Genomic DNA, 14580 nt, shown 5'->3' with positions numbered 1-14580 from the left:
CTGGGCACTGGGTTAAGTGCTCTACATGTATTATTTCATGTATTCCTCACTCCATCCCCCAAAACAGTTTCTATTATTATCCTCATTGAAACCGAGGCACGGAGAGGCGAAGTGACTTGCTTAAGAATCCATTGCAAGTTGTGTGGCCATGATTTGAACCCTAGAAGACTGAGTTACAGATCTGGATCCTAGTCATGTTGTCGAAGTGTTTCTAGATGAGGCAGGAGATTGAGGTAGATTAGCTCTCAAGTATTTTCAACTTTGAGATTCCCTGATGGTTTGGCCAGGAGATTGGTGCCAACACATAAAGAGAAAGCAGGGAAGGAGAACTGGTTGTATAAGGATAGAGGGATCGGTAGAGAACAAGTTGATTTTGATTATGTTTGGTATGAAGTGTCAGAGGATATCCAAATGAAAAAAGTCCAACGGTATCTTTAGCTTGAAAGAAAAGCTAATTCATACGTGTGCTGTTGCCATGAAAAGCTCTTTCAACACAGGAAGTCATAACTATTACTGCCTGGTTGTGCATATAATGGTAGTTACGGCTCACATTACTTTTCTAACACAGCCTTATACTGTATTAGGGATAATACCATAGCTTTGTGAGATAAGCAACATTCTCTTTTTAGAAAAAGATAATTGAACTTACCCTTATTGTCTTTTATTTGTCAGAAATTTCATTAGATAAAGTGTATGCAATTTCAAAACTGAACACCACAAAGAAATATCTCCTAAATAAGAAAAAAGGCAAACAAAATATATTTTAAGGCTTAAGAGTTCTAACTAAATTTGCCACTGTATCCTTTCTTAAAAGAAACAAACAGGGACCTCAAATTTAGCATGTTGCATTATCACCATTCCTGACAATAAAACAAAACTTGCAAATGTTAAGAAAGCAATGTAACCAAAAACATAACAAGTGATAATCCATTTTTTAAAAAGTATTTGATTAACATTGCTATTTGATAATACAATTCTGCTACAGCCTTAGAAATATCAGAAAATTCTAAATCTGCTAGTCATCAGGCAGTCAACAACACTAGGGGCTGAGAGACACTGAAAAAAAGGAACAAGGCAAGATTTTGCCCAGATAGGCCTGTCCTAGCAGGACTTCATACATAACCCGTGACTCCTGGGAACACGCAGTCAGGTTCCCGTGTAGCCAAGGCCAGCCAGGGACAACCTTGAAATCAGAAGGGCCTGGGTTTTAATCACAGGCTCACTGTTTACCAATGGTATGACCTTGGGAAAGTTGCAAAACTTCTCTGAGCCCATTTCTTCATCCACAAAATGGAATGACTAATCCTTCCTTCATGGGGTGTTGTAAGAAGTACATGAGATGTGTGAAAAGAACCTAGAATGAAATGTTCTTAACACACAAGTACACACGTGTGCACGCACACACACAAGGGTGAGAGGAAACTTTTGGGGATGATGGATATGTTTACGGTATTGATTTGCTGATGGTTTCATGGGTATATACTTATATCCAAATTCATCAAATAGTATACATTAAACATGTACAGCTTTTTATATTTCAATCATACCTCAGTAAAGTGGTTTAAAAAAAAATACCCTAGGGCTTCCCTGGTGGCGCAGTGGTTAAGAATCCGCCTGCCAATGCAGGGGACACAGGTTCAAGCCCTGGTCTGGGAAGATCCCACATGCCGCTGAGCAACTAAGCCTGTGCGCCACAACTACTGAGCCTGCGCTCTAGAGCCTGTGCTCCACAACAAGCGAAGCCACCACAATAAGCCTGCGCACCGCATTAAAGAGTAGCCCCCACTCGCTACAACTAGAGAAAGCCCACGCGCAGCAACGAAGACCCAACACAGCCAATAAGTAAATAAATAAAAAATTTTTAAAAAATACCCTAGAATAGTACCAGCGACAGAACAGGCTTTTGATAATTGTTGTCTCATTCATTCCCCCACCTTAGTTTCTTTGCCTTTAAGAAACTAAGATATAGAGAAGATTCACTCCCTCATTGAATTAAACAGTTAGTGTCTACCAGGGCCACCATGTACAGGTGCACAGGTTGCTCCCTGCTGAAGTGAGGGGGGTGCATTCCAGCCCACTAGCACTCGTCAAGCTGGGTGCCCTGGCTCTCTTTCTAATTTGCAGAAACGTGCTACGTGTGCTTGTAAAGCCCCGGCATCTGTTTCAGGGATAATAAATTTGAACTTTGCCCACTTTGTGACTGATGGGACACGGACAAGTAATCAAGGGTTATAATACATACAATTAATGCTATTCTAGGGAAGGTACTATAGGCACACAGAAGAGAGACACTTAAATGAGATGGGGTGAGGGATGGGATAATCAGAATCTGTGACTTAAAGCAGCGGTCCCCAGCCTTTTTGGCTTCAGGGACTGGTTTCGTGGAAGACAGTTTTTCCACAGACGGGTGGTGGTGGGGGAATAGGTCAGGCCGTCATGCGAGCGATGGGAAGCAGCAGATGAAGCTGCGCTCGCTCGCCGCTGCTCGCCTCCTGCTGTGTGGCCCGGTTCCTAACAGGCGCAGACCAATATCGGTCCTCAGCCCGGGGGTTGGGGAACCCTGACTTAAAGGATGAGGGGGGAGATTGTGGACAATGTTTCAGGCAGAGCAGTGACATTCAATCATTTATCCATTTATGCATTCAGTAAACACAAATTGAATAGCTACCAACTTCCAATACTGAACTTGAAGAAAGAGCAGTAAATAAAACAAACAAAACCTCCTTTCTCATAATCTTAACATTCTGGTAGGGCAGAGAGACGATGATAATTGAACTAGAAAAATATTAGGTAGTGAGATGTGCTTTGGGATAATAACACAGGCAGGGTGGTGGTAGGTTGGGTGAGGGGGTATATGAGAGTGGAGGGTGGGACAGGCATTGCTAGGGAGCTGTCATTTAGGCTGAGATTTAAATGGCAACTGTAGAAAACTCAGCTGAAGATCTTATCAGGTGTGGGGAGGAGCTGTTACAAAAGTCTTAAGGGGGAATGAACTCTGTATTTTGAGTTGGCAAAGAAGATGCTTGAGGTGTGTTTGAATTGGCATGGGTGAGAAGAGGCTCCTGAGACGAGAAGGAGAGGTGGGCAGGTCCCAAACCTGTGTGAGCATGGTGACCTCACAGACCTTCGAGGCATCCAGTATCGCAGGAAGGAAGGGCCTTGTTGTTAGGCGATAAGAGGTGAGTCTAGAGAGACAGGCAGGAACCGGATGATGACAAGTCTTAAATGGAGAATCTGGGGCTTCCCTGGTGGCGCAGTGGTTAAGAGTCTGCCTGCCGATGCAGGGGACGCGGGTTTGTGCCCTGGTCCGGGAAGATCCCACATGCCGTGGAGCGGCTGGGCCCGTGAGCCATGGGCCCCTGAGCCTGTGCGTCCAGAGCCTGTGCTCCGCAATGGGAGAGGCCGCAACAGTGAGAGGCCCGCGTACCGAAAAAAAAAAAAAAAAAAAAAAAAATGGAGAATCTGGGAGGCATTTATTTCTGCTTAAAGCTATGCAAAGAATCCCAAGGAAGCCATGACTAAAGTCAGTCAAAGAAATCCTTTCATGTTCATGTCTTCAAGGGAGGTTTGAATACCAAGTCTTGTGTTACTTGTTCTTGAACCAAAATCCTCAATATATATACCCCATGAGAGATTAGAACTCTTCTCAAGTCCACAAATTCAGATTAGTGTAATTTTTGCAACATCTGAATATACTTACCATGATGTTGATATCTGTTAGGTGGAATGTTAAACTGGATTAGGTTGTGTTTATAGGAGGAGGATACATCTTCCTATGAGTAAGAGGTATGAGGGAGCACATAACATCATGTTGGTAACAAATATGTGATATTTATTAGAGCATTTCAAGGGAGACCTTTGCCTCGTAGTACCTGAGGGAGACACTGCTAGCTGCCTGTCTTATAGGCGTGATCTTCATTCTCTTTGACAGAACCTCAGATTTGATTATCAACGAACTTAATTAAAAATACTTTTCTTCTAGACTCCCTTGTGACTAGGAAGCGTATTTGACAAAAGTGTAGCCAATGAGATATAAGCAGAAGTCCCTGCAGAGGCAAAGTCTGGCTAGGAGAAAATCCCTTTGTCCTGTTCCTCTTCCTTCCTGGTTAATTGTAGTTATTCTGTACTTATTTGATGTTGTTTGGAGTCTTCTAATTTCTTCAAATATATTGCAAAACCAATATGTTAAGTTAAGGACCACTGTTTTATGACATCTATGGCTAAATCTTTCTGGTACTTTTACGGATCTGGAACTAAACTATGGACATAAAGACAGTAAGATGATTTTATCAAAAATATCTCTCAGAGTTCATTATACTAAAAGTAACACTCCATGTATGTAATGTTGCTGCCTTTTCTTGACCCAGAAAAATCAGTCAACAAATATTTCTTGAACATTCATTTAACATATACTGACCCCCTATAATTACAAAGATAACACTTCTTTACATGCCATGAGGGAAAGCGATGATGCAAACAGGTTCTTGTTTTGGGGGAGTTGACAGTTTCATGAGATGACAGATGTGTTTACAAACAAATGTAAAGCAAGTATGTATATGATGTGGTAGGTCATAGCTAGGCCTTCCCAATAAAAACCTCCAAGTGGATGTGAATGGATGTAGATAAAAGGAGCATGCCCCAAATGTAGGCAAAGCACAAGTTACAAGGCCTGAAACCTGGACATTAAGCCTGGGTGATGTGGCTCACAGGGTAGCAAAATTATTGCCTTACTTGTAGTATGAGTTGTTTCTGGATGACCAAGAGCCTGGGGTTATGAAAGGTATAATTCTATGATCCTCCAGTCTGGGGTCATCTCACTCAGTGTGGGCCAAGGCCACTGGGCTTCAGACGTACAGTCATCTGAAGGGATGATATAAGGGCATCAGTGGGAGCTGTGTCCACCAACCGGCATCCTTATCTGGTTTACTTGCAGCTTCAGGATTAAACAAAGTAAAAGCAACGCTGAAATAATGCCCTTTGAATAGCATCCTTGAATAGGCTGTGTGGCCTGTGCGGGTGTAATAAGTGCCATTAGAGCATTACAAAGAGTTTTAAGAGTTGTGAGGAAAAAGAAACAATTTTGGTTGGAGGCTTTAGGAAGGAAGGAGGTTGAATTTGAGCTAGATCTTGAAAGATGGATAAAATTTTCCAAGGTGAACCTGGGAGGAAGGACATTACAGAGCACTGGACAACGTGAATGATAAAATGGAGGCAGGACAGCAGAGCTGTGTACTGGAAGCGAGGAGCAGTGCAATGTGGCTGAAGCACAGGGCATGTACCAGGAAGCAGTGAAAGAAGGGCTGAAGAGGGAGTCCAGGCCAGGGGAAGAAGGTTGGCATTGGATACATTGGTAATGGGAACCAAGGAATGTTTTTGAGCAACTACTAAACCATGTGAATTAGTAAAATAGGGGATATATGAATAAATCTGGCAATATTATCATGCATTAAATATGGTGAAATGACTGGCAAGATCCCTTAAAATGCTCAGGCACCAACTGAGGTCATGTGTGATCGGAGAAGAGGACATGAATTTAGGTGTTTTATGGTAAAACTGATTGTTTTTAGGGAAACCAGGTATGACTTTGAGTTCTTGAATTTGGACATATGGGAGGACAGTAGTACTGTGAACACACAAAGGGAAGACAGGAAGAGGGAAACAGTATTAGAGATGCTGGACTGAGGTGCATATGGAACATTCAGGTGAAAATGTGCTACTTGCCATTGAAAAGAAAATAAGAGGACTCAGGAGGGAGGTGGAGTGGGAGATGAGTCACCTACATTGAGGTGAGTCAGTGAATTTGTCTGTCATAAGCATAATACATGAACTTAAAAACAGGTCCTAAATACATGACAAATGTAACTAGGAAGACAGAGATCTTAGGCGCACCTTGGAAAATAAAAAACACTGAGAGTATTGGTATTCATAGCTCATGTTTGTTTTACCAGCTGTTAAATTCCCAAAACCCAATCCTTATCTCAGATTGACCTCCTAACTGGCAGGAAGAATTGACAAAGGACACATTCTTGTATAGAAATCTGAATCGCCAGATCTTTCTAGTCTAGAGCAGGAGAAATACAGGAACTACATGACTAAGTAGATTAAAGCACATCTTTTTCAAGGGGGGGCGGCACATAGCCTTGAACCACAATTAATTTGAGATTTTTCTTGTTTCTTGAGGTAGGATTGTATTGCTATAAACTTCCCTCTTAGAATAGCTTTTGCTGCATCACATAGGTTTTGGGTCGTTGTGTTTTCATTGTCATTTGTTTCTAGGTATTTTTTGATTTCCTCTTTGATTTCTTCAGTCATCTCTTGGTTATTTAGTAGTGTATTGTTTAGCCTCCATGTGTTTGTATTTTTTACAGTTTTTTTTCCTGTAATTGATATCTAGTCTCATAGCATTGTGGTAGGAAAAGATACTTGATATGATTTCAAATTTCTTAAATCTACCAAGGCTTGATTTGTGACACAAGATATGACCTATCCTGGAGAATGTTCCATGAGCACTTGAGAAAAATGTGTATTCTGTTGTTTTTGGATGGAATGTCCTATAAATATCAATTAAGTCCATCTTGTTTAATGTGTCATTTAAAGCTTGTGTTCCCTTATTTATTTTCATTTTGGATGATCTGTCCATTGGTGAAAGTGGGGTGTTAAAGTCCTCTACTATTATTGTGTTACTGTCGATTTCCCCTTTTATGGCTGTTAGCATTTGCCTTATGTATTGAGGTGCTCCTATGTTTTGAACCACAATTCAATAATAAATATTGATGATCGCTAAACTAATTCAACAACTAAAACCATGGAAACATACCTAAGGAGGGGTATGGCTGAGCCTGGGCAGAGCCCACAGGCAAGTAGGGTAAAGGTTAAGGAGAAGAACACGAGCTTCTGGAGACAGACCAGCAATGCGGATTGCATAGCTCCCAGTTGGAAGCAATCCCAGTTGGAAGCGGGCTGTCGTCATTCGGCATGCTCCTCACTGGCTACCACCTCCGTCAATTCCAAGGCGGGGCCACGGGGCGGCAGGGGAAGGGTCTCGAGAAACAAAGGAAGCGCGTAGAAAAGCCCGTTGGGAGGAGCTGGGAGCCGGCTCCCCAGGGCTGACTACATTTCCCAGAATTCAAGACGGCAACGAAGACCGGCTCCGGGCCGCCGCTGGAAGACTTGTGGCGTGGGATCGGTAGTCAGCATCCTTCGGCCGCCCTAAGTCCGCCTCTGGTGGGGAGGTCTATAGGGATTGGCTAGTGAGAGTTCGAGTCCCGCCCACGTATGGTGACGACCGGCGGCGGTCTTGCTACTTAAGGCGTCGTGGCCTCGCCCGCCCCGCCTTAGCTCCAGCGCTAGAGAGAAACATGTATCGTTTCCGATTACAGCTCTTCACGGGGATTTCTGCTGCCGCCACCGCCCACTCTTACCCGCGCCGCTTCTCGCCTCTGTTAGTCGAAAACTCACCTCTCAGCCGCCCGCCGCACAGACGCACGAGTAAAAAGTGCAGCTCCATCGGCTGATCTTCGCTAAGCTCCGAGTTTAGGCGGCACCGGGCGTCCCACGATGCCGAAGAATAAGAAGCGGAACACTCCCCATCGCGGTGGCAGTAGTGGCGGCAGCTCAGGGGCAGCTGCAGCGACGGCGGCGACAGCAGGTACGAGAGTATCCCCGCCGCCAGCGTCCCAGTTGCCGGCCAGGCTGGCAAGTCTTTAACCTTGGGTACCGTGGGAGGTGTAGTTCTTTTCCTCTAGACGTTTGCGTCGGCGGGGCACCTGCTGTGGCCGGCGAACTACACTTCCCAGCGTGCCCCGGTGGCCGTACCTCGCGCGATTTGGATCTGGCATGCGAGTCGAACTCGGGCCCGGGTCGTGGAGTCTGGGAGGGGCGAATGGGTCCTTGGGTCTGGGAAGGGGTTGGCATCGGGGGTGACCGGGAGCTGGCAGGAGAGGAACTGTTCTCAGAGGCAGGTGCTGGCTCTCTAGAGCTCTCCTTGACGGAGAGTGGGGCCGGGCTCGGAGTTCCGTCCATGCTGTCACTGGTCACCTTTGACCACCCGGCTCCAACATGGAGTTCTCGGGAATGCCAAACGTCCGGCGGGTTTGGACTGGCCCACGCGGCCTGGGCCTTACGTGGTGGGGCCGGGGTGACGCAGAGGTGCCCATGTGGTATCCCGTTCTGCAGCCTTCTTTCGCATCCCGCGTGTCCACCTGGCCTGGCGGAGGCGTCGGAGGCTGGGGGCCACTGTCCCAGAGTAGGCTCTACTCCTGTCCCTATCTGGCACCCGAACAAATCCCGAGCCCCCAGCTCTCCTGTGACCAGTCGAGGCGACCTCCTGCTCCTCGGGGCAGAAACCACGTTCTCTTTTGTGCCGTATTCTATAGGTTCTCTGATGGGAGCCCGGGATAGGCGGGAATGGTGAGGAGCTCAGACTGCAATTGGCCAAAAGTTTAGGGTTTTCTGTCTCCTCTTTGCAAAGTTAAAGCTTTTCCTGGATGGGTAGGTGCTTAACTGAATTAATGATTCTTTACTCCTAACCATACGGCTAAGAAAAAAGGACTTAAAGCAGAAGGCCCTACGAGACACAGCATACTGAAAGCTAGTGTTAAACCGGATAAAATCAGCACGTTTAATAATTGCTTTGTTGAAACTTTGAAATTAAATGTTGGAATATCCTCAGATGTTATCACATCGGAACTACTACCAGCCACATATACTTGTCAGCACAGTTGCCACTTTGACCCTCAGAATATGCCTTTGTTCTTTAGCAAGTAAATAGGCCAGTTTTCTTGTTAAAGATGATTGGAAGCTGGTATTTTAAAAGCTTTCCTATAGGATTTATAGCAGCACGAAAACTTTGTGATCATGTATTAAATGTTTAATAATTGACAAGAATGAATTATTATAAATGTAGTTTTTTCCCTTTTCTTTATATCGCTCTTTATTTTGATTGAATGCTCTCGGTGTTCATGAAATTCATTCTTGATCAAGATATAAAATACATAGTTTGTTGTGGCATCTAGTTGCTCTGTGTGAATTGAGGATACATACCTCTCTACCTTTCTGCTTCAGCTTTCCTCATCTGAAGTAAACATTTAAATTCTGTCTAGAAGGTCCGTATTAATTTTATTCTTCTTTAAGTTTACCTTTTGTTGATGGAACAAATTATGGAGATGCAGCAAGCTAAAGTCATTTTGAAAATGGTAATGATGTTACTAATGGCTTCCTTGAATCACAAACAAACCTTTATTCCCTTCTGGAGCTTCCTGTCCAGCCTCCTTCCTTCCTGGTACTTAGAGAATAATATCAGGAGGCAGTGGGGGATTGCCTTTCAGATTTTACCATGAGGTTCATTTGCGAACTTTCATCATCAGGTAAAGAATTATTTGATTAGTTTATAAAACTATACATGCTTTGACTATCTTTGGAAGTTTACACTAGAACTTATTAACTGTGCTTGCCTCTAATTGGGCCTGGGGGGTGAGCTTTACTTTTTGAAAAGTTTCGTTTGGTTCTTTATGAATATTACTTAAGTCAATAAATGAATAAATAATAGTTGAGTAGAAGAGGTGGAAAATTGTCACAAACTTGTACTTAAAAGTCTTATCTTACTGGTATTTTTAAGTGACATCTAGAAGAAATGGGATTCAAATGAGATCTTCCCATGTACAGCCGAAAGATAACCAACTTCTCTATCACTTTGGGTTTCCCATTTAAATTCTCTGCTTTTTAAGTTAGTGGACAGGTCTAGGAAACTAATAAAATTGACCTTTTGTTCAAGTGTGCTTATTTTTCGTGACACTTAATTTGAAGAGAGCATTTTTAGGAAAGAACAAAACTTTGTTAATACATAAGCCCTCTAAGAAATAAGGACTTTATGTGTCTAAGTGCCACCTCATTAATGGTACTTGGGATCACAAGGTGGGTGAGTATGACCTAGATATCAGACATTCATACAGGATTTTTTTCCTCGTTTTTTTTTTTTTTTAATCTCTTTTTCCCTTGAGCCTTGGGAAATCATTGAAACTTAGAGAAGGGAGCTGTGTAGGACCTGGATAGGAAACTCTTCTTGATAGTTTAAAAATAGGCTGAATATGAAAAATAAAAAACGTAAATTGATTTGTGAATAAATGTTAGTAAAAGTTAAGTAGATGACTCAACTGTTGCCACGACTTCGAATCATGAAAACACATGAAGATAGATCCAGAAATAGAGTATGATGGCATAGGTCTTTCCTGTCCTAAGCACTATGATTAAGAAGTTTTGGGATCTTGGTTTCATTGCTTATTCTTTATGCTTCACTACTTTGATTGGCACACTTTATTCTCTTTGAGATAGCCGGCAGGTTTGAAGGCCACTTGCTTCCTGTGTTGATTTAAAAATCTGCTAAAGTCTCACCTCTGTTGTGATTTAAAAAAAAAGACAACCCCCATTTAAAAAAAAACAGCAACAGGCTTAATTAAATTTAGAGAATTTTTGAAAAGCTTATCTTATGATGTAGTAAATGCTACAGATTTCTTGAATATAGAGACCTAAGTGATACAATCTTAGGTTTGTATTGTATCATTGTACCTAAGGATACAATTTTAGGTACAATCTTTGATTCGAGCTCAGAGGTAAATCAGATGACTCAAGTCACTTTTGGGGCAGAATTTGGGACTTATTTTAACTCAGTGCTCAATGTAATTGATGACTAGGTAATCTTTTTATTAATATGAAATTCCCACAAAACAAAAATGACTAGAAATGACAGTGACCAGGAATGTACATTTACTCCTTAAGTTAATGAAGGTGAGAGAAAGATTCTAGCTTAAAAAAAAGGATTTTAATTTTTTAGTAATAGGGCTGATATTTTAAAACTGTTGGATTTGTTAGAACCTTTCTTTTAAAGGTAATTTATCTGTCGGGCTTTTATCTATCTTTTTATGCTACATCAAATACCAAAACTTTTTTTTTTTTTCCTTAAATCTTGGCTCTTTATTGCTGGAAAATACTCACACAGATTTTAAAAGGGTACTGTCAGTTTTCCCAAGGAAGCAACAGGAGTGTCAGCACTTGTGACTAGGTACAAATGTTCACGTGTGCACCCATCGTAGTAGGAAAGTCATCATCCAAATTAGTCACTAATCACCACAGTAAAGTGGGTTTTTAAAATACTGTAGTCACTTTTGAAATCGGCATGTGAAAAAAGTCAAATCTTAAACATTGCTCACCTAAATAATTCAAAATCTTCGAAGCAAAGTCCCAGTTTTAAACACACCATGTCTACAGTCTTGATCAGCTTGCAGCTTGCCCATAGTTCTTTACTTGCAAAAATGAGGCAATTCTGTAAAGACTCTCAAATTGATGCTTTCTATCTCCAGTGGATGTGGCCCTGTGAAGTCCGCCATAGAGTACTGGCCAAGAGAAAGGAGGACCTCTGTGCAGTGCTTGAGGACCATTTAAGGGGTCCTCACTTAAGAAGCCCTGCCTCTTAAGTGATTCACACGCTAGTTCACACGTCTTCTCAGCTCTTCTGACTTGCATGACTCAGGAACAAAAATCCTGTAGTTCACTGCACTGGGCATCACCCAAATAGCCCATCAGAGCTCTTTATAATTTCATACACATCTCATCAGCACTGTAGTTCTTTAGTGATCAATTACTTCATCCAATTCCTATCATTACTTTCTATGCCATTTTGGATCCACTTGTCAACATCCCCATCCAAAACTTCATTTTTAAGCCTTTGTTGACCCTCTCAATTCAAGTTGTCTTTAAAACTACCATCCCTTAACTTCTTAAATTCCCCTTGACATAAGACATGTGTAACCTAAAAACTAACCCATTCACCAGTTAATGTTTGCTAAGCCCAGTTATTCTCATTGGAACATATATTCGTTTTATTCTTATGATGGTCAGTTTTCATTGTCTTCATGATTTGAAGTAGTTTTTTCATCTGTAATACTTTTTGTATCACCAAAAATGGGTGCTGCATGTTAGATGATTGATATATTTCTGAAGTTGATGTATATTGTAAACAGTTGGTGCTCTGAAATACACATTAGGTGAATTGACTTATGTTAGGAATTTAAGTGTATTCTTTTGTAAAAAATCATCTCATAAATAAGTTTGGGTTTTTATTACTGGATTTTTTGTAAGTAAATTTTAAAATCCCAAGTTAAGTATTTGCATATATGACAACAAAATCATTTACCTTCACCCTCTTTTACCTATTAGGTGGCCAGCATCGAAATGTTCAACCTTTTAGTGATGAGGATGCATCGATTGAAACAATGAGCCATTGCAGTGGTTACAGTGATCCTTCCAGTTTTGCTGAAGATGGTATGAGTTTTCAGTTAAGATTTGCAACGTTAGATAAAAGGATGATTTAGGTGGAGGAATTCTTGTAGCTAAGTATACTATTACCGCTCCCTATCTGCTTTTTTCTATTTAAGTTACAGTGGTTGGTTTTTATTATTCCTTAGGACCAGAAGTCCTCGATGAGGAAGGAACTCAAGAAGACTTAGAGTATAAGTTGAAGGGATTCATTGACCTGACCCTAGATAAGAGGTAGGAATTACTGGAAACTCTTTTCTTCTGGGTGATTTCTGTCAGCCACTTTTTATTTAAAATATGTGCAGTTCTTTCATTTAACATTATGTTTTTCTAAAGCTCGATTTGTTTACTTTGTATATTTTAGTGTTTCTTATTCCTTTGGACTTTTAATGTATCAGTAGATAGGAACATGCCACTAGAATTTAGATTAATAGCCTAAGATTAGTCGTTGTTCAGCATAGGGGACATAACTGTATTTGATAATTGAAGTGGATTTGTTGAATTAAAAGTTAATCTTCAACTAGAAAGTATAACTAAACTTCGAAAAGTATCAAAGCTAAATTGTTTTCTTACTTAACAGTAACTCTAGAACCAACTTAAAACAAATGGAATTAAAAAGCCCAGAAGATTCAAACAAGAACTCTAGACTTCTGTAGTGTTAAAAAAAGTCTGAGTTTACTTGAATATGTAATGTAGGAGAACATGTCTTATACATTGAAAGTATAAAATTCTATGTGGTCATTTAACATTGTGGTTATTGAACTAATAAACAGAAAACATGATATAGAGTAGCTTAAAATCTTTTGTATAATAAGGTGAGTTGTAGATGAAAATTAAATTATTGTTGAAGAACTGTGAGAGCTTGATGAAAATTAGATTTTAAATAATCTATAAATAGAAAAAGTTGAGAGGGAAGTAAGCTAAGTTTTTAAAAGTCTCATTGACCAATGGTATACTCCAATTGGATATTCTTTCTCTTACATTTTGTTTTAAATAGTGCGAAGACAAGGCAGGCAGCTCTTGAAGGTATTAAAAATATACTGGCTTCAAAGATGCTTTATGAATTTATTCTGGAAAGAAGAATGACTTTAACTGATAGCATTGAACGCTGCCTGAAAAAAGGTAATGTCCATATTTTTGAGTCACAGTCACAGAACTGAAAAGGAATTTGCTACCTTCTGTGCAGTAATATTTGTTAATAGCACTTAGAAGTCTGGCTCACTCTTATAACTTTGTAATTGGCAGGGAATATGCCAGGCTTGTTAGAACTCAAAATCAAACTTGTTAGCTTTGTTTTGTTTATGTAATAAACAGTTTGAAACTAGGAAGGATTGGGGTGGATTATCAACTTTAGTTGTATCAGAAGAGGTGTTTGCCATTTTTTTTTTTTTTTTTTTTTTTTTGCGGTACATGGGCCTCTCACTGTTGTGGCCTCTCCCCTTGCGGAGCACAGGCTCCGGACGCGCAGGCTCAGCGGCCATGGCTCACGGGCCCAGCCGCTCCGCTGCATGTGGGATCTTCCCAGACCAGGGCACGAACCCGCGTCCCCGGCATCGGCAGGCGGACTCTCAACCACTGCGCCACCAGGGAAGTCCTGCCATTCTTTTGTATATAAAAAAGGCTTGAAACCATGTGTCAGATGTCAACAAAAAGTATTATTTATAAACCATCCTACTTCATTTTTCTAAAATTAAAAAAGTATCAATTATCTACCTCATTTTCTTATTTAAAACATCAATCATACCTGTCAATGACATCATTTCAGGATATCCCTTGGAATATTTGAATTCTAGAACTTTGTAATGGAGATTCTGGAATTCATATTATGATTGTAGAACTTTTATGATCATAGAACTTTTAAGAATGAAGAGAGACCTTAAAGATTAAGTCTAGTATTATCAAACTTTCAATTTTAGGAGCTGCCAGATTTAAAAAGATTTGGGGCTGCCAGCTTAATTATTTTGCCAAGTAAGAACATTATGAAAATAATTAGCTTCAACTATCATTATCACTTTATCAACAAAACATTTCTAGTACCAAAAGTGTAGGAAGCACACATGTTCCTTTAAATTGAATGTGCTTAGCTTTATGTTCTTATTCTCATTTTGCTTCAGGTGGAAGCTTTGTCAAGAATGGTGTTTGGAAACCTTTGATCTAATCCACCTCTCATTGTATAGGAAAAAGAAAGACCTAGGAAACAGGAGACTGGTCTAAAGTTATATACCTTGTTACTGGTATAGTTGATAACAGAGCCAACTTTTTTGAGATATT

At 40.9% G+C, this 14580-nt stretch overlaps 1 protein-coding gene across 2 annotated transcripts in view; it reads left to right on the top strand.

The window, feature by feature from the left end:
• Positions 1 to 14580, top strand: part of IFRD1 (interferon related developmental regulator 1) — a 48585-nt gene that overhangs the window by 15866 nt on the left and 18139 nt on the right. Inside the window, exons 1-4 of one of the 2 annotated variants that reach the window (XM_033428258.2) lie at positions 7317 to 7648; positions 12211 to 12315; positions 12459 to 12543; positions 13307 to 13431. In XM_033428258.2, coding sequence (XP_033284149.1) covers positions 7558 to 7648; positions 12211 to 12315; positions 12459 to 12543; positions 13307 to 13431 — 406 coding nt within the window. In that variant the 5' untranslated portion in view covers positions 7317 to 7557. Of the gene's footprint in view, positions 1 to 7316; positions 7649 to 12210; positions 12316 to 12458; positions 12544 to 13306; positions 13432 to 14580 lie in introns of those variants that run through there. The other variant, XM_004269883.4, reaches the window with a different exon arrangement.

Source organism: Orcinus orca, chromosome 9 (genome assembly GCF_937001465.1).
Source record: "Orcinus orca chromosome 9, mOrcOrc1.1, whole genome shotgun sequence".
Lineage (NCBI taxonomy): Eukaryota > Metazoa > Chordata > Mammalia > Artiodactyla > Delphinidae > Orcinus > Orcinus orca.
This window is presented reverse-complemented; position numbering and strand designations above follow the sequence as displayed.